This window comes from Geotrypetes seraphini, chromosome 2 (assembly GCF_902459505.1).
Source record: "Geotrypetes seraphini chromosome 2, aGeoSer1.1, whole genome shotgun sequence".
NCBI classification, from domain to species: domain Eukaryota; kingdom Metazoa; phylum Chordata; class Amphibia; order Gymnophiona; family Dermophiidae; genus Geotrypetes; species Geotrypetes seraphini.
Genome location: NC_047085.1, coordinates 326,477,752 through 326,498,044, shown reverse-complemented (window position 1 = coordinate 326,498,044; position 20,293 = coordinate 326,477,752). Strand labels below are relative to the sequence as shown.

Here is a 20,293-nt window from a genome sequence, read left to right as displayed (position 1 = left end):
TAGTGCTGCACCACGCATGCGTGTGCCTTCTCGCCCCACTAGAGGGCGTGTCTCCTCAACGTGGTCCTCAGTTCAGATAGCTAGCAAAGAAGCCAACCTGGGGAGATGGGTAGGTTACGAGAATATCTGCCTGCTGTCCCCGGATAACACCTGTTACGGTAAGTAACTGTGCTTTATCCCAGGACAAGCAGGCAGCATATTCTCTACATGTGGGTGACCTCCAAGCTAACCAAGAAGGGACGGTGGGAGAGTTGGCAATTTAAGAGAACAGATTACGCAAAACCGACTGGCCGAACAGGCCATCGCGTCTGGACAAAGTATCCAGACAGTAGTGAGAGGTGAATGTATGAACCGAGGACCAAGTGGCGGCCTTGCAGATCTCCTCAATAGGCGTAGACCTGAGGAAAGCGACAGATGCCGCCATTGCTCGGACTTTATGCCCCGTGACCCGACCCTGCAGCGGGAGACCAGCCTGAGCGTAGCAGAAGGAAATACAAGCAGCCAACCAGTTGGACAAGGTGCGCTTGGAAACAGGACGCTCCAACCGATTAGGATCGAAAGATATGAAGAGTTGAGGAGCCGTCCGATGAGATTGGGTGCGTTGGAGGTAAAAAGCCAATGCCCGCTTACAGTCAAGAGTATGAAGCGCCACCTCCCCAGGATTAGAGTGGTGCTTGGAAAAAAACACCGGAAGAACAATGGACTGGTTAAGGTGGAAATACGAAACCACCTTAGGCAAAAACTTCGGATGAATACGAAGGACCACCTTGTCATGATGAAAAACAGTAAAAGGTGGGTCCGCAAACAGGGCCTGCAGCTCACTGACTCTGCGAGCAGATGTGAGAAGTCAATCAGGCACAAGACCTTCCAAGTGAGATACTTCAGATGAGCCTTATCAATGGAATCAAATGGAGGTTTCATCAATTGAGCCAGAACCACATTAAGATCCCAAACCACCGGGGGAGGTCTGAGTGGAGGATGAACATTGAAGAGGACCTTCATAAAGCAGGAAACCACCGGATGGACAGAGATCAGTTTCCCATCAAGCGGCTGATGAAAGGCAGCAATCGTAATGAGGTGGACTCGAATAGATGTTGATTTGAGACCAGACCGAGACAAGTGCAACAGATAATCCAGCACGGAAGACAAGGAGGCAGACAGTGGCTCCATGCGCTGCGTAGCACACCACGCAGCAAATCTAGTCCATTTCTGGGAGTAGCATTGTCGAGTGGAACACTTCCGAGGCCTCGAGAACATCCCTCACTGACTGAGAAAAAACAAAAGAGGGAGTCACGTGGAGAGGAACCAAGCTGTTAAGTGTAGAGACTGCAGATTGGGATGCAGCAGCGAACCTCGACTCTGAGACAGCAGAGAAGGAAACACAGGCAGAAGCAGAGGCTCCCTATCACTGAGTCAAAGTAGAAGGGAGAATCACGGCTGTCTGGGCCACCGAGGGGCTATCAGAATCATGGTGGTGTGGACCGATTTGAGCTGGATGAGAGTCTTCAGAATCAGAGGAAATGGAGGGAACGCGTATAGGAACCGGTCCGTCCAATCCAGAAGGAAAGCATCGGCCTCAAGACGATCTGGGAGAAGAGAGGCAACTTGTGGTTGAAGGGGGAGGCGAACAGATCTATCTGCGGCATCCCCCAGCGAGTGAACACCTGATGCAGAGTGGAGGAGTGGAGTTACCACTCGTGCGGTTGGAGCAGGTGGCTCAATTTGTCCGCCAGGCAGTTCTGCCGACCCTAGATGTCGATTGCTCGAAGGAAGATGTTGTGACATATCGCCCACTCCCAGAGCCGAAGAGCCTCCCGGCAAAGAGACAGGGACCCTGTACCTCCCTACTTGTTCACATAATACATCGCCACCTGGTTGTTCGTTTGCACCAGGACCATACGATCCTGAAGCAAATGTTGAAAGGCTACCAAAGCATTGTAAATAGCCCGAAGCTCCAGCAGATTGATGTGGCAGCAATGTTCGGCGCTGGAGCAAGGGCCCTGAGTGCGGAGGCCGTCGAGGTGAGCCCCCCAGGCATACGTGGACAAGTCCGTTGTTAGGACCTTCTGCAGCGGGGGGTGCGTGGAAGAGAGCATCCACCAGCAGAGCAATTGCTTCAAGGAGGGAGTCACCGCAATGTATTGAAAGGCGGAATCCCGGTCCTGTCTCCACTGGGACGCCAGGATCCATTGAGGAACTCGCAGGTGAAGCCTGGCAAAAGGAGTCACATGAACGGTGGAGGCCATGTGCCCCAGCAAAATCATCATGTGTTTGGCCGAAACTGTCGACCGAAGGGAGACCCTCTGGCAGAGATGAACGAGAGCATCCCGTCGAGGCTGAGGCAGAAAAGAGCGGAGGCAGAAAAGAGCGGAGGCGAACCGTGTCCAGCACCTGCAGGGACTGAGAGGGACACAACTGGGACTTGGGGAAGCTGACCTCGAAGCCCAGACGCTGAAGGAACGTAATAGTCCGTTGGGTCGCTGAAATAACCTCTCTCCGTGACGGTGCCTTGATAAGCCAGTTGTCGAGGTATGGGAACACCTGAAGACCCTGCGAATGCAGGGCCGCCGCCACCACCACGAGGCACTTCGTGAAGACTTGTGGGGACGAAGCAAGCCCGAATGGGAGGACTTGATACTGCAGGTGAAGGTCTCCCACATGAAAACGAAGGAACCTGCAAGAGGCCAGATGGATCAGGATGTGAGTGTAGGCCTCCTTCAGGTACAGGGAACATAACCAGTCTCCCTCGTCCATCAGGGGATACAACGTGGGAAGAGAGAGCATATGGAAGTTCTCCTTGACCAGGAACTTGTTCAGCACTCGAAGGTCCAGGATAGTGCACAGGTCCCCGGTCTTCTTGGGGACCAGAAAGTACCGGGAGTAGAATCCGGTGCCCTGCTGAGACAAGGGGATCTCCTCCACCGCCCGGAGGCGAAGGAGGGCCTGAGCCTCCTGGAGAAGGAGGGGGAGTAACGCTCTGTTTGAAGGTCACTCTCTTGGGGGCAAGTCCGGAGAAGGAGCCTGGAAGTGTAGGGAATACTCCTCTCTGATGACCGAGAGGACCCAGTTGTCTGAAGTGATCAGTTCCCATCGATGATAAAATGCATGAAGTTGGCTCCCTATAGGGAGGTGAGGAGGCTCGGGGCTGAAGGGGCCCGGCCCGCCCCAACCGGGGCAGTCAAAAGGATGGCGCAGGTTTCGCCACTGCAGGGGTCTGAGGTTTCTGAGGAGCCCTCTGTTGTTGCAGACGCCTAGGAGGTGGCCGGGAAAGAGCTGGCGTGGACTTTTGGGGATAACGCCGGGGAGGCAACTTGTGCGACTTAGGAGGAGCAGGCTTCGCCTTGGGCCTGACCAAGGAGGCAAAGGAATGCTCATGTTCGGAGAGGCACTTGGTGGCTGCCTCAATGGAGTCGTCAAAGAGTTCGTTGCTCAAACACGGGAGATTTGCCAGCTGATACTGCAGATTCGGGTCCATGTCAACTATGCGGAGCCAGGCTAGGCGGCGCATGGCAACCGCAAATGCGGAGACCGTCGAGGAGAGTTGAAAGGCATCATAGGTCACCTTAAAACATATAAAGTCGAATCTGCGACAGCGTATCCAGAAGCCGGCGAAATTCTGTCCGGCGAGGAACAGGCAAATCCTCCTGAAAAGAGGGCATGGATTTGATGCACTGTTTCAGATACGATGTAAAAGTAAAATTATAGTTGAGCACCCTGTTTGCCATCATTGAATTGTGGTACAGGCGCCTACCAAACTTGTCCATAGTCCGGCCTTTCCAGCCTGGCGGGACAGCCGCGTAGACCTTGGAAGGATTAGACTTCTTCAAGGAAGACTCCACTACCAAAGATTGATGGGAGAGTTGATACCTCTCAAACCACTTGCAGGGAACCATCTGGTACCTGGACTCCATTGTGGACGGAATAGCCGGAATAGAGTAAGGCGTCTCCAAATTCCGAAAGAAAGTCTGCTGCAAAACCGGGTTCAAGGGGAGGCGAAGGGATTCCTTTGGTGGATAAGGAAGCTCCATTTCCTCCAAATATTCCCGGGTATACTTGGACCCCGACTGGAGGTCCAGTTGCAGTGCTTTGCCCAAGTCCATTACGAACCTGGTGAAGGAGGACGGCCTGCTCGCAGCATGCCCCTCAAGGGGGGAAGCTGAGCGGGACTTCGGGACAGCAGAAAATGAGGGGGAAGCCTCCCTCGAGTACTGCGTTGGCAGGTCAGTTTCCACAAGCATGGATGTCGAGGAGGCCCCGCTGAAAGAACAAGGGGGAGTCGACGACAGCTTGCGCCTACAGAGCCGGGAAAGCGAGGACCCGGGGGTCCAAGGAACGGAGGTCCGGGGAGCCCACCTCGGCAAGCCCCGGGAAGAAGAGGCTGGTGTCTTCGACCTCGAGGCCCCTCGGTGCGGAGACCGAGAGGGCATGGGAAAACGGCGAAGACGAGGTTCAGACAGGACGAGGTTCAGACAGGACGAGGTTCAGACAGGACGAGGTCCGAGGGCTTGATGGACCCAGTCGTGCGGGGGCTTGGCGACCTACCCCACTTCGGGGGAGAGTTCCTGGGCCGTTTGGCGGACCGCTGCCTCGAAGGAGACGTACGTTTGGGTCGGCGCTTCGACCGAGGACGGCCGGCGGGAGAAGTCCACCTCGAGGGAGTATGCGAGGAGGCACTAGAGGACGAGCGTCAAGACCGACGCGCCTTGCCTCGAGATCCCTCGGCGCGATGCTCAGGCTGGTCAACGACGAGCGAGGTCGAGGCCGGGGCAAGCTGGGGCAAAGCAGAGGAGATCTGCGAGGTTAGGACAGCCTTAAGCATATCCTCAAACATGGGCACCGAGACCAAAGGGTTTGGACAAACTGGTGCAGCAATGCGCTCCACCAAGGGCGACCTCGATGTACAGTATTCCCGTAATGTAGAGGCACGCTTAGGAGGAGGTCTCGACGAGGCCGACAGGACTACACTCACTGCCTGGTTGGCCAGAGACTCCGTAGCCGGTTTCTTTGGTAGCTGAGTTGAACCTGAAGAAGGAAGAGGAGACTTACCCGAGGCCGAGGTCTTCGAGGCTGGAGCTGCCGAGGCCTTCGAGGTCGAGGGAGATTTGCTCGGAACCGAAGTCTTCGAGGCCGACATCGAGACCGGGGTCGAGGTTTTATCCGCCGACGGGTCCATGCTGAAGAGTTCCACAATATTGGCCCGCCATCGACGAACAGCTCGAGGCTGAAGGGTGGCATGGCGAGGGCAAGAGTCCTTTGGGTGGTCAACCCCCAGGCAAAGGATACACCAACGGTGTGGATCTGTGATGGAGCTCACCCGACCGCACTGCGTGCACTTCTTAAACCCGGTAAGAGGCCGGGACATAAGGCAGGAAGAAAGGCTGCGGCCACAACGAGGCCTGGTGGCCAAGGAAAAACTGGGGATCCCTGGTTTCGCGGAAAGCAAAACAAAAAAATATTTTTAATTTTTTTTTTTTTAAATTCGATCGAAAGGAAGAAAAGACGCGGCACAGCAACTCCCGTTAAAACAATAAAAGAAGCTGCGGTGCAAAAAAGGCACTTAGATTCGCAGAAAAGAGAGACAGGGCTTTCTGGCTCCACGGAAAACTAAGAACTGAGGACCACATTGAGGAGGCACACCCTCTAGTGGGGTGGGAAGGCACACGCATGTGTGGTGCAACACTAGCAAGTTTGCTTGAAAAGCTGTCTGCGACGGGGCTCCATGGATGACGTCACCCACATGTAGAGAATATGCTGCCTGCTTTTCCTGGGATAATACAAATTAGGGTACCACTTTATAAGGACAATGATATAATAAATGAATACTTTTTCTTCTTTTCTTCTTTTAGAAATTTTTTTTTTTTTATGACACACATATAGGGGGGGTAAGGAAAACAATTTATATATAATATATTATAATATATGATACAAAATGTAACAAATGATTAAAAAATAATAGAAGGGTGGGGGGAGGGAAAATGAATAAAATTTATCCAGAATATATTGTATTAGATATAAATATGTTATTGAATAATTATCAATTGTATTCTAATTTGTTGTATACTTTTATAAAATTTGAAAATATTATATTAAAGCAATAAAAGGGTGGGGGGAGGGTGAAGGGGAAAATCAAATTCAGACATACATTGTATTAGATATAAAAGTGATACCATGCATTTATCAAATGTATTTTATTATTATGTACACTTTTTGTAAAATTTGAAAATAAAAATATAATGGGAAAAAAAAAAAGGGTACCACTTTATAGATTCAAGAATTTTTGTAGCTATGTGTTCAACCTAAGATTGTTTTAAGGCCTGGATTGTACAGTATATGCCGAAAGAAATGCTGTCACAATTTTTCATGTTGTATCCTTTAATAAAGGCATGTTAAAAAAACAACAAAAAAACCTTACAAATTATAAATCTTAGGAGTAGAAATTGATAAACCACCTATTCATGAAGAGCTATGTACAATCAAAAATAAAACAATCTTTCCTTGTGATGAGAAAGCTAAGATCCATCAGAAAATACTTCGAAAAAGAGGCTTTCCAAATTTTAGTGTAATCTCTGATTCTATTTCGATTAGACTACTGTAATGTTCTTTGCTCAAACACATTGCTATCTTGTCTACAACTAGTTCAAAATGCAGTAGTAAAACTCATATAAGGACTATGGAAATTAAAACACCTATAGCCCTACTTCATAAAATTACATTGGCTGTCTGTAACCGCTAGGATCAAGTTTAAAATTAGGAATCAGTGCCTTTAAGATCCTAACCGACAATGCCCCCAACTACCTAACAGAGTTGGCCATTCTACTCCAGGGTGCCTCCAACAGATATTCCACCAGAAATCTTTTTCACTTAAAAATTCACAGCATGCAACAAAGTCTAGCATGCAAATTATCTTATCCTTCCAATGTCAATTAGCAAAATGCTGGAACCAACTACCACTTACACTACTACGATCTTGTGACCACTATCTCAGGTTCAGAAAACTTTTAAAAGCATTTCTGTATGAAGACAAGGCGCCAACCCTGAAGTTAACTAAAATAGTAATTATAAAAGCCCATTTCTAACTGTCTAATGCAGGGATCTCAAAGTCCCTCCTTGAGGGCCGCAATCCATAGATGCATAGATCTCATGCATATTCATTGGGGACATCCTGAAAACCCGACTGGATTACGGCCCTCAAGGAGGGACTTTGAGACCCCTGGTCTAATGCAACTCCTGGAACATAACGACAAGCCAACAATGACCTACTTGAACTTGTAACTATGCATTTGTAACTATGACTTAACTGTATTCCAAGTTTATTAAAATTTGATATACCGCTTTGTCAAAGCAGTGTACATTAAAAATAATTAAAATATTAAATATTAACTGTACTGATCTACCTGTACTAGCAACTCTATTGAATGTCCGTGTCAAATGTCCATTGTAACTTCCTGGGTAACTAACCCAACCTCTTGTAATGTAATCTGCATTGAACTGAATAGGTAAAGGCAGAATAGAGAAATTGATCAGATTAATTTAACATAACATAGATGAGATTTTGTTAATTTTTCCGTTACACCTGGATAAATATCCAAGATCAATGCTACCTTATTTACTTGGCAATTAATTAAATTTACAAAGAACTTTCCTAGGCTTTGTATTGTTAGTCAGAAGAAAAGGATTTTATAGCATAAATGTATTACCATATTCCAATCAGATTCAATTTTCCTAAATATTGACTCCATTTTCCAGACACCGTTCTCCCAACCGCAAATTACTTCATTATTATTGGAAACCCGTGTATAACAATCCTCAGCTGTGTTGTAACAAAGGTGGAAGAGCTTGGATGTTCTCTCTTTCGCAGAAGGGATGAAAACAACATCCTTGTTTTGCTTAAGAAGAAAGGAAAAAATAAGTTAACATTTTCTCAAGTAAAGGAGTGCATGGTTTTATATCATTTTTTTTTTTTTTTACAACTGTTGCAAATTTAGTACACACAAAACTAGTTTGTCAGGCACACAATTTGTACCAGTTTCTGTAGACGAGTAGTTCTTAAGACACATAAAGCCAAGTCAAGTTTGCAGAGTAGACACAATAAATATGCCAGAGAACAATTTGGATGTACTGTCTCCACTGTATGTAAAACTATCTCATACATATTCATTGTGGCTATTTTTAAATCCAGACAGGCTCAGTGGGTCAGATTCAACAAAAGCAGCTGAAAGTTAGGTGGCAGTGGCTGCCCTACTGCCACTATCTTAATTGGTTTAATCGGGTTTAAGTGGCAAGATAAGTGGTTGCGCCATTAATCCAATTAAACTCTCGTTAATAAGAAAAATAGACAGGACCTGTTTCGCTTTATACAAGCTTTATCAAGGGTCAAATTTGTTTAACGAGGGACGTTATTTATGGAATTCTAATCACAAAAACGCCAGCGGGCACACTCTCAATAAAGCACAGTTACTTACCGTAACAGGTGTTATCCAGGGACAGCAGGCAGATATTCTTTACGCATGGGTGACGTCACCGACGGAGCCCCCGGTACGGACCTTTTTAACTAGAAAGTTCTAGTTGGCCGCACCGCGCGTGCGCGAGTGCCTTCCCGCCCGACGGAGGAGTGCGTGGTCCCCAGTTAAGATAAGCCAGCTAAGAAGCCAACCCGGGGAGGAGGGTGGGACGTAAGAATATCTGCCTGCTGTCCCTGGATAACACCTGTTACGGTAAGTAACTGTGCTTTATCCCAGGACAAGCAGGCAGCATATTCTTTACGCATGGGTGACCTCCAAGCTAACAGAGAGGGAGGGGGGATGGTTGGCCATTAGGAAAATAAATTCTGTAGTACAGATTGGCCGAAGTGCCCATCCCATCTGGAGAATGCATCCAGGCAGTAGTGAGTAGTGAACGTGTGAACTGAGGACCAGGTGGCAGCCTTGCAGATTTCCTCAATGGGTGTGGAACGGAGGAAAGCAACAGAAGCAGCCATAGCTCTAACTCTGTGGGCCGTGACAGCACCTTCCAGTGATAGACCGGCCTGAGCATAACAGAACGCGATGCAGGCCGCAAGCCAGTTGGACAGCGTCCGTTTAGAGACAGGGCGACCTAGACGGTTAGGATCGAAGGTCAGGAAGAGCTGAGGGGACAAGCGGTGAGCCCTTGTACGATCAAGATAGTAGGCAAGGGCACGCTTGCAATCCAGAGTGTGCAATGCCTGTTCCCCAGGATGTGAATGAGGCTTCGGGAAAAAGACAGGCAACACAATGGACTGGTTGAGGTGAAAAGCCGAGACCACCTTGGGAAGGAACTTAGGGTGGGTACGTAGAACTACCTTGTCATGATGAAAAACAGTGAACGGGGGGTCGGCTACCAGTGCATGGAGCTCACTAACCCTCCTGGCAGAGGTGATGGCAATGAGGAAAAGCACCTTCCAAGTCAGAAGTTTAAGCGAAGTTGTGGCAAGAGGCTCAAAAGGAGGCTTCATGAGGGCAGATAAAACCACATTGAGATCCCAGACGGTAGGAGGAGGCTGTAGAGGTGGTTTGACATTGAAAAGGCCTCTCATGAAGCGGGAAATCAGGGGATGAGCCTTGAGAGGTTTTCCGAGGATAGGCTCATGAAATGCAGTGATGGCACTGAGGTGGACTCTGATTGAGGTAGACTTGAGGCCAGCATCGGACAGAGAGAGCAAATAGTCCAGCACAGGTTCCACCGCCAAAGAGGTGGGGTTGTGATGGTGTAGGAGACACCAAGAGGAGAACCGGGTCCACTTCTGATGGTAACATTGGAGGGTGGCCGGTTTCCGGGAGGCATCCAAAATGCGACGGACAGGCTGAGACAGATTATGTGGAGAGGTCAGGCCGAGAGAAACCAAGCCGTCAGGTGGAGGGAAGACAGATTGGGATGCAGTAGAGACTGATGCTGCTGTGTAAGTAGAGTAGGAAACACAGGCAGAGGGATGGGCTCCCTGGAGCTGAGTTGAAGCAGGAGGGAGAACCAGTGCTGTCGGGGCCACCGAGGAGCGATGAGAATCATGGTGGCCCTGTCCTTGCGGAGTTTGAATAAGTCCGCAACATCAGAGGCAGTGGAGGAAAGGCATAGAGGAACCGATCCGTCCAGTCGAGTAGGAATGCATCCGGGGCCAGACGATGAGGAGAGAAGAGTCTGGAACTGCGGTGTGCCCCAGCGAGCAAAGATGGAGTGGAGTGTGGGAGGGTCCAGAGTCCACTCATGAGGTTGAAGGATGCGGCTGAGATTGTCGGCCAGGGAGTTCTGTTCGCCCTGGATATAGACAGCCTTGAGGAAGAGATTGCGGGCCGTGGCCCAGGTCCAGATGCGGAGAGCCTCCTGACAAAGGAGGCGAGATCCGGTGCCGCCTTGCTTGTTTATGTAGTACATGGCGACTTGATTGTCTGTGCACAGGAGAAGAACATGAGGGCAGAGAAGGTGCTGGAAGGCCTTGAGAGCATAAAACATGGCTCTGAGTTCCAGGAAATTGATGTGATGTTGACGCTCCTGAGGGGTCCAGAGTCCCTGGGTGCGAAGATCTCCCATGTGAGCTCCCCATGCATAGGGGGAGGCATCTGTGGTTATGATCATGGAGTGAGGGGGTAGATGAAAGAGGAGACCCCTGGAAAGATTTGAGGAGTTCAACCACCATTGAAGAGATTGCTGAAGAGACGATGTCACAGAGATGGGATGAGAAAGAAGATCCGTGGGCTGTGACCATTGGTCGGCAAGAGTCCATTGAGATGTCCTGAGGTGGAGTCGCGCCAGAGGAATCACATGGACTGTCGAGGCCATGTGGCCCAGGAGGACCATCATCTGTCGGGCTGGGATGGAATGATGGAGGAGCACTTGACGACAGAGGTGGAGCAGGGTCCGTTGACGGTCGGAGGGGAGGAACGCCCTCATCAATGTAGTGTCGAGAACTGCTCCAATGAACTGAAGTCGCTGCGTGGGAAGCAGATGCGACTTGGGGTAATTGATCTCGAATCCCAGGAGATGGAGGAAGGAGATGGTGTGATGAGTGGCTTGCAGCACAAGTGGAGACGTAGGTGCCTTCACCAACCAATCGTCTAAGAAGGGGAATACCTGAAGGTTGTGAGATCTGAGGAAGGCCGCCACCACAATCAGGCACTTCGTGAACACCCTGGGCGACGAAGCGAGGCCAAAGGGTAGCACTTTGTATTGATAGTGACGGTGCTGTATTTGAAATCGTAGGTAGCGACGTGAAGTCGGATTGATTGGGATGTGAGTGTAGGCCTCTTTGAGGTCCAGGGAACATAGCCAGTCGTGCTGAGAGAGAAGAGGGTAAAGCGTGGTAAGGGAGAGCATTCTGAATTTCTCCTTGACTAGACATTTGTTGAGGTCCCTGAGATCGAGAATGGGACGGAGGTCTCCTGTCTTCTTGGGGACCAGGAAGTAGCGGGAGTAGAATCCCTGACCCCTTTGGTCCGGAGGCACCTCTTCGATGGCATTGAGAAGAAGGAGGGATTGGACCTCCCTCAGGAGGAGGGAGGTTTGGGAGGAGTGAGAAGCAGACTCTACGGGAGGATTGTCTGGTGGAAGAGTCTGGAAGTTGAGAGAGTAGCCGTAGCGAATGATGTTGAGGACCCACTGGTCCGATGTGATGACCTCCCAACGGCTGAGGAAGATGTGGAGACGGCTTCCGATTGGTTGAGGAAGAGGCAATGAAGGCGGGAGACTGGCTATGCCCTGGAGAGAAGAGTCAAAAGGGCTGAGAGGGTTTGGAAGGTGGAAGCGGCTTGGCAGGTTGGTTGGACTGAGAACGAGCCTGGGTGTGGTGTTGTTGCTGACGGGGCCGCCTAGGTTGTTGTGAAGGTGGATTGAGTGGTCTGGCTGAGAACCTGCGTTGATAGGAGGATTGAGGCCTGTAAGGTCGAGCAGGTGGAGCCTTTTTCTTGGGTTTAACCAGGGTGTCCCATCTGGTCTCATGGGCCGAGAGTTTCTGGGTGGTTGAATCCAGGGATTCCCCAAAAAGTTCATCCCCAAGACAGGGAGCGTTGGCTAGACGGTCTTGGTGGTTGATGTCCAAATCAGATACTCTCAGCCAAGCCAGGCGGCGCATGGCAACAGCCATGGCAGAGGCACGAGAGGTCAGCTCAAAAGAATCGTAGATAGAGCGTACCATAAATTTCCTCAGTTGAAGGAGACTGGAAATTTGTTGCTGAAAAAGTGGAATCTTTCTCTCTGGAATATATTTTTGAAGGACGGACAGCTGTTGGACCAGGTGTTTCATGTAAAATGAGAAGTGGAACGTGTAATTGTTCGCCCTGTTGGCCAGCATGGCATTCTGGTAGAGCCTTTTGCCAAACTTGTCCATAGTTTTGCCCTCTCTGCCAGGAGGGGTGGAGGCATAAACACTGGAGCCCTGAGTTTTCTTCAAGGTGGACTCAACAAGGAGAGACTCATGGGGCAATTGAGGTTTGTCAAACCTCGGGATCGGGATAACCCGGTAAAGGTTATCTAACTTACGGGGGGCTCCGGGGACTGTAAGAGGGTTCTCCCAGTTTTTATAAAAGGTTTCCCGTAGGATGTCATGCACGGGTAACTTAAGGAACTCCTTAGGCGGTTGTTCAAAATCCAGGGCCTCCAGAAAGGCTTGGGATTTTTTGGAGTCTGACTCTAGAGGAAGAGACAACGCCGCAGACATCTCCCTGAGGAACTTGGAGAACGAGGATTGTTCAGGTTTGGAAGTGGTATCGGGCGCGGAGGGTTCCTCGTCCGATGAGGAGACATCCTCCTCGGTACCGGGAGGGGATTCTTCCCATAAGTACGGGTCCCGGACCTCCGGGTGCGCATGGCGAGAAACCGGGGTGGAAGGCTCGGTATGGTGGGTCTTAGATAGAGACTTGCCCGAGCGCACCGAAACGGTACCGGGAGAGGAAGATCGGTGTCGGTCCCGGTCCCGGGAAGAACGGTGCCCTGCCCGGTCCCGAGGCGGATCTGTAGTGGTATGTGAGTGAACTACAGGGTGGGCACGGAGTTGTTCAGCCGAGAGAATCGGCATGGACGTATTAAGTGGCACCGATGGGGTGGATACCGGTTGTTCGGTGCGGGGCTCGGGCTGGTCTGGTACCGAAAGGAGCGGTGCCAGGATAGTGGGTAACAGGTGCTGGAGTTGATGCTGCAGCTGTTCCTGTAATTGCATTTGGAGGATGGCCGCGATGCGGTCATCCAGGGGTGGCACCGGAACCGCTTTCTTTTGTTTCGGTTCCATAGGTGCCGCTCCACGCCCCGGCGATGAGGAGGCCGATGAGGAGGCACTCACCGAGATCGGGGCGGAGTGTTTCCGGGGCCGGCGTGAAGCCGGTAAGGTCGGTGCCGCCACTGTGGCTGGCGGGCGCTCGAGGGAAGAGGAAGGCTTCTTAGCCGGCTTATCTGGCGCCAGCGGCGCCGATGTCAGATCGGGCGTCGTCGAAGTAGTGGGTGTCGATTTTGGCGGTACCGCCGTCGACACAGTGGATTCCATCGCAGACCCGGTGCCGAATAGGATGTTCTGCTGGATCTGGCGATTCTTAAGTGTTCGTTTTTTAAGAGTGGCACAGCGGGTGCAGGAGTCCGCCCGATGCTCAGGACCCAAACACTGCAAGCACCAATTGTGTGGGTCAGTGAGGGAGATCGGGCGTGCACACCGCTGGCACTTCTTAAAACCTGGCTGCGGGGGCATGAATGGAAAAACGGCCTCCGCAAAATCAAACCCGGAGGCCTGTATCGTGGCAACAGGCCCCGCCGGGGCTGGTTCGAAAAAGGAGAAAAAAGAAAGTAAATTTTTTTTTGCAAAGTAAAATAAAAAGGAACCCGAAGGTAAGAAAGTAAAATAACAGGAAAAATTCGCGAGCGGGAAGGCAAAAAGTAGTTTCAACGGCAGTTGAAAAAACACACGTCTTCTTCGCTCCGCGGAAACGAAGAAACTGGGGACCACGCACTCCTCCGTCGGGCGGGAAGGCACTCGCGCACGCGCGGTGCGGCCAACTAGAACTTTCTAGTTAAAAAGGTCCGTACCGGGGGCTCCGTCGGTGACGTCACCCATGCGTAAAGAATATGCTGCCTGCTTGTCCTGGGATAAGCCTACATTTAGATCATTTCTATTTCTATAATGATTCAAAGCAATTAAGAAGGAGGTGATGGATCAATGAAAGAAACTAGACCCAGATATATAGACCTGTTTATCCGTATTGGAGCGTCTGTGGGGTTTGCTGAGACTCATCCCTCCCTCGCTGAATATTGCTTTTGGGACTTTTTTGTGAGATTGTTTGCGTATTTGAGTTATTAGCTATAATTAGATCTCCTCATCCTGTTGGTTTGAGAAAAAATTAGGAAACCCCATGAAATATTCAGTTCTTTCTTAAGAAATGTTCACATATCGATGTCAAATTTTTTTTATTTATCTTTGGAAAAGAAAGTGATGTAATTGCAGGTAAACAACAACATTTTCCTTGATTTACTCATGAAACAAAAGATAACCACAAAAATGTGTATTCTAACTGAGGAATAAATTAGGACTCCCCCCACATATCCTCCCACTTAAAGTGGCTCAAATCACACATAGGTATATCACATCAGGTACACATGATTAGAACACATTTTGAAGGAGGTTTGCCCTACTTAAACCTCAGACTTTTAATTTGGTGAGAGTGAACACCATGGCGAGATCAAAAGAGCTGTCTGAGGCCTTCAGAAAGAAGATTGTAGCAGCTTATAAGTCTGGTAAGGGATTTTTAAAAAGATCTCGGACAAGATCCAAGATGGCGATTCGTACCGGTGTCTGGTGAGACGCTGAGGGCATATCCGCCTTTCAATACTGCAGCGACTAGATTTTTGTCGGTCGCGATGCCGAAGAGACGGGGGAAGAGCGCTGCTGCTGCCTCGCAGCGTCTTGAGCACCCCCCTCTTGCTTCGATTGAGCATTTTCTTCAGCGTATCCAGAGGGAGTCAGTGGTGTCGGGGAATCGCCCGCTGGACTCTGCGACGTGGAGTGACGCCGGACCGGAAGTCCTGGGGCTGGATACCACGCTGAGCCCCGACCAGAGGAATCCACCTCCCCCACCGCTGAGTGCGAGTTCCCCATGGGAAAGGAGTGGGCTAGAAGCTTCAGCACTCTCTGACCCTGAGGCTGTAACATCGGGGAGCCAGCAAGGTGAAGTCTCTATGGCTTTGTTAAGCCCAGAGATACCTCCAGCAGATAGGGCAGAAGGAGGAGAAAATCCAGACCAACAGACAGAAGGCAGTCAAGGTGAGCCTTTTCAAACTTTACATGAGACTTTCTTTAAATATGAAAAACCAGCTGAAGTGACTCTTGATTCAATTTGGGATTTAGTTTCCAAAATGGGAGACTCACTAACTAAACAAATTAAGGAAGGTGAAAAGAATACAAAAATTCTAAAACAGACAATAGAGGAAAATAAACAGGAAATTTCTAATGTTAAAGAAAAAGTGGGAGAAATTGAAAACAAAGTGAAAACGATCAAACAAGTTCAATCCACAATAATAAAAGATAATCAAATTATTAGAAGAAAATTGGAAACTATGGAAAATAACTATCGGACTAGTAACCTACGACTGTTGAATTTTCCTAAAATCCTATCTATAAACCCGAGAGAGATGATAAAAAGGTATTTTATGGAGATACTTAATATTCCTGAGGAATCATTGCCTCCTCTCACTCGAGTATATTATTTGCCTATTAAAGAAGGGGATCAACACTCGGAGGATAAGAAACAGGAAATACAAGACCTTCAACAAGATTTGGCAGCAATCCTGGAAACATCAGATAAAGATTTGGTTAAACCAGCAACTCTTTTACTATCTGTGGCGTTTTTGCCGGACAAGGATTGGATTTTGAAGATGTTCTTTAGAAACAAGAATAAATAATTTTTGGGTTTGAAAATTCAAATGTTTCCAGATGTTAGTAGAGAAACTCAGAATCGTAGGCGGCAGTTTCTTTTGATGAAAGCAGGAGTTACACAGCTGGGTGGTATTTTCTTTTTACGTTTCCCATGTAAATGTATAATAAGGTATCGAGATAATAAGTACCGTATGTGTTTTTTGAACCATCTCAACTTACAGCTTTTCTGACACTGAAACGTCTGGAAAAAGAAGGAACAACAACTACTACAGTAACAACAACGTAATAGTAAAACTAATTGGATTTGATATTAGAATAATTCCTCAAGCCAGGCACGCGATACTGTTTCTTTTGTATAGAATTATAAATTGATTTCCTAAAGTTCACTCATAAATAATCTTGGATCACACTATAGAGGACTTGAGATTGTCCGACTAGAACTTTTTCTTTCTACATCATGTAAATGATTTTCTTATAATTTTGTATTTGATCTGACAATCTTTCTGTACAAAATGTTTTGATTTTGTTAAGAATTTTAAAACGATAAATAAAGAATAAAAAAAAAATAAATAAAAAGATCTGAAAAGAATTTGACATTAGCCATTCCATGGACCGGAAAATAGTGTACAAGTGGAGGACTTTCCAATCAACTGCCAACATGCCCAGGCCTGGCCATCCAAGTAAGTTGACTCCCAGAGCAGACCACAAGAGGCTAAAAGAAGTCTCCAAAAACCCTAAAATATCATCACGGGACCTACAGCAGGCTCTTGCTACTGTTGATATGAAAGTGCATGCCACTACAATCAGAAAGAGACTGCACAAATTTAACTTGCATGGGAGGTGTGCATGGAGGAAATCTTTGCTCTCTAAGAGAAACATCAAGGCCAGACTGAAGTTTGCCAGAGAGAACGTAGACAAACACCAGGACTTCTGGAGTAGTGTTCTATGGACAGATGAGTCTAAAACTGAATTATTTGGACACCAGAAAAGGAGGACATATTTTACGTACACCAAATACAACATTCCAGGAAAGGAACCTCATACCAACTGTGAAGCATGGAGGTAGAAGTGTCATGGTTTGGGGATGCTTTGCTGCAGCAGAACCTGGCCAGCTCACCATCATAGAATCCACCATGAATTCTACCGTGTATCAGAGGGTGCTTGAGGAACATGTGAGACCATCTGTAAGAAAATTAAAGCTGAAGTGGAACTGGATCCTGCAACACACCAGTAAATCCACCAAGGACAGGCTGAAAACTAAGAAATGAGTCCTGAAGTGGTCAAGTCAAAGCCTTGATTTTAATCCCATTGAGATGCTGTGGGGTGATTTGAAATGGGCTGTACATGCAAAAACTCCTCAAACATCTCACAGCTGAAAGAATTCTGCATTGAGGTGTGGGCCAAACATTCCTTAGACTGATGTCAGAGACTGGTAGATGGCTAAAGAAGTGTCTCACTGCAGTTATTTCAGCCAAAGGGGGGGGGGGGGTTGTAACACTAGCTATTAGTGTGTAGGGTGTCCTAATTTATTTCTCAGTTAGAATACACATTTTTGTGGATATCTTTTGTTTCATGAGTAAATCAAGGAAAATTTTTGTTGTTTACCTGCAATTACATCACTTTCTTTTCCAGAGATAAATTTAAAAAAAGATTTGACATCAATATGTGAACATTTCTTAAGAAAGAATTGAATATTTCATGGGGTATCTTAATTTTTTCACATGACTATATTATGCTGACATGTATCATTGTTTTTATTGCTATGATTTAATTTGCCTATTTATCTTGCTATTCCGATTGTGTATTATGCTGTCATTTAAGCATTGTCACAATCCTACATTTCCTATGCCTAGTTAATTTGCAGAAAATCACTTTGGGTAAATTTCTTAACCCCCTCCCCCCAGCAGATCTCAATAAATAAACAAATCAAATCAATACCAGATTGGAATAAGGCAACTGATATATACCATAACCCTTGACTAAAAACATCACTGGTTAATTAATTTAATACCTCTAAATTAAGTTCACCTCGGGCTACTCTCCAGGCTATTGATCCAGATATCCTTCCACCAAGTTCTCCAGGTTTAGGTGATTTGGGGGAGATGAATTCAACCAGTTCTACAATTAATCTGCTTTGGAGTTCATTCTTTCGAGATTCTGGTATAGACTGTTGTCTCTGCAATGCCCAAAACAGAAAACATCAAAAACCTATCAGATTAATATTGTCTTCTCTGCAATTCCTCATTTAAAAAAAAATAAATTAAATATTGATATCTACTCACAAGCTGCCCTTGCATTGTCAATTTTTATGTCTTTAGAATATACTGTAGTAAGTTAGTTACATTAATATTACACTAGTGTAGACAAATATTTGAAAGGAAAGTGAAAAATAGCCAATTCACAGAAAAAGCAAAGAATATAAGGTAGCCCAAACAAATCTAAGAAACCACACAGGAGTGAGGGTGTCTGGCAACAGTAATCAATATCACAAAAGACACAGGCTTTATACAATCAACACCAAATATATGTATAAATATGCAAAGCCACAAAATAAAGATTACTATAATTTGTGTGTAAAGTGCTCAGATCCGCAAACCTATGTGCTTTAATAGTGTCATAAGCAGATAAAGACCTAAATGATCTATCTAGTCTGGTTAGGCAGACTGGATAGACCATTCGGGTCTTTATCTGCCATCATTTACTATGTTACTATCAATATAATACTACAAGTAAATATAGATAGATAAACATGGCCATCATAGGTTATTTGTAATCTGACTATGGGGATTTGAATGGGGTCTTACAAGTCTTTATTTACTGATGGCCTCTTTTACAAAGCTGCACATCAAATACTTCAACACCTTTCAATTCCTATGGGTGTCAGAGCATTTACTCTACTGGGCTTTGTAAAAGAGGGGGGGGGGGGTCAGTAAAATATTTCATTAAACAATATCAGCCCATGATAATATTTAATTTCAATGTAATTAATATGGCAACTTGTATAACTTCTATCCATTACCTGGCTTGAGACAAATATAATAAACTTACAAAATTAGTTTTCAGAAGTCATTCCTTCAGTACTCTTAGACCACCTCTTGAATCCTCTAGGTCAGTGTTCTTCAACCACTGGTCCGTGGACCGGTGCTGGTCCGCAGAAATTTTCTGCCGGTCCACAGGGCAAGCATGTCCATCGGGCAGAAGACAGTGTTCTTTAGCAGCTGGTCCACAGTGCGATCAATGTGGCATCTTTAGGCCGGCTCCCTGAGTGCTGCAGTACACAAAGTCATGGGAAAAGGCTCCTATGCGCGTCCTGCGCCTGAACCGGAAGCTTTCTCCCTGACGTCGCAACGTCAGAGGGAAGGCTTCCAGATGAGGCGTGGAATGCGCGCGAGGAGCCGCTGCTCACAGCTTTGTGCAATGCAGCACTCAGGGAGCCGGCCCGAAGATGCCGCGTTGAACGCACTGTGGACCGGCCCGAAGATAACACTGGTGGGCAGGCCAGAAGGCAAGGCACAGCATGGAGGGAGAGAGGCAACAGCGGTAGGGGTAATGCTTTTATTTTTTTATTTAGTGATTGATTTACATCTATTGTCTGTTCAAGAAGAAATGCATTTGTTTCTTTTCCTCTGGGGTTGTACTGCTTGCAGAGTCTTGCATCTTAGGGTTTCTTTGTAAATATTAGTACTTTTAGTTTTTGGTCCTGCATTTGAATGGGGTTATCTGTTTTCTGGTAGGAATGAATGTTGAAAAGCATAGTGTGCTTTGTGCATTTTAATTTTGTGGTTAACCATTAAGTGTTGTTAATACGATTATATTGTGTGTGTATATATGAAAAATGAATGGAAAAAATAGTGTTACAATTAGTACTATTATGGGGGCGGGTCTGGGGCGGAGTTTGGGTGGAGATGGGCACAACTTAGCCTAGTGTTCCTCAACTGCTGGTCCGCGGACCGATGCCGGTCCACAAAATAATTATTTTATTTCCGCCGATCCATAGGTGTCAAAAGGTTGAAGAACACTGCTCTAGGTTCATTGCTTTCTTTTACTTTGCTCTTTCTCTTTGAATTTTCCTACACTCTGTTCTTCAGAAGGAATCCTCCAACTTCAAATTGAAATCTGGCTTCCAGATTCATTTTTTCAACCCAGCATTCAACAATGTCATCTTGTGGATATTGGGTTGTTGCTGCCAAGTGCAATAGGCAGTGGTTACTTATACCCTGCAGTATTTCTATGGAGTCTGCTTCACTTTCCTATTTAATTGAAGTTCACTATTTCCTTTTATTAAATATTGTGTTGTGCAGTAATCCACTTTCATGTGTGTTGCTGAATGACAATATAGTAAGCTCAATTAATAAATGAGGGATTCTGCATTATCTTACACACACATTTTCAAAAGTATATACATAGATGCAAACCCCTTCCAGGCCCAACCAG

At 47.1% G+C, this 20,293-nt stretch overlaps 1 protein-coding gene across 3 annotated transcripts in view; it reads right to left on the bottom strand.

Annotated features, from left to right (window-relative positions):
* NGLY1 (N-glycanase 1) overlaps positions 1-20,293 on the bottom strand; it is an 84,908-nt gene that overhangs the window by 18,039 nt on the left and 46,576 nt on the right. For all 3 annotated transcript variants that reach the window (XM_033930165.1, XM_033930166.1, XM_033930167.1), the window contains exons 8-9: positions 17,871-18,035; positions 7,698-7,886 (exon numbers count right to left, since the gene is read on the bottom strand). In XM_033930165.1, the coding sequence (XP_033786056.1) occupies positions 7,698-7,886; positions 17,871-18,035 (354 nt within the window). The remainder of the gene's footprint in view (positions 1-7,697; positions 7,887-17,870; positions 18,036-20,293) is intronic.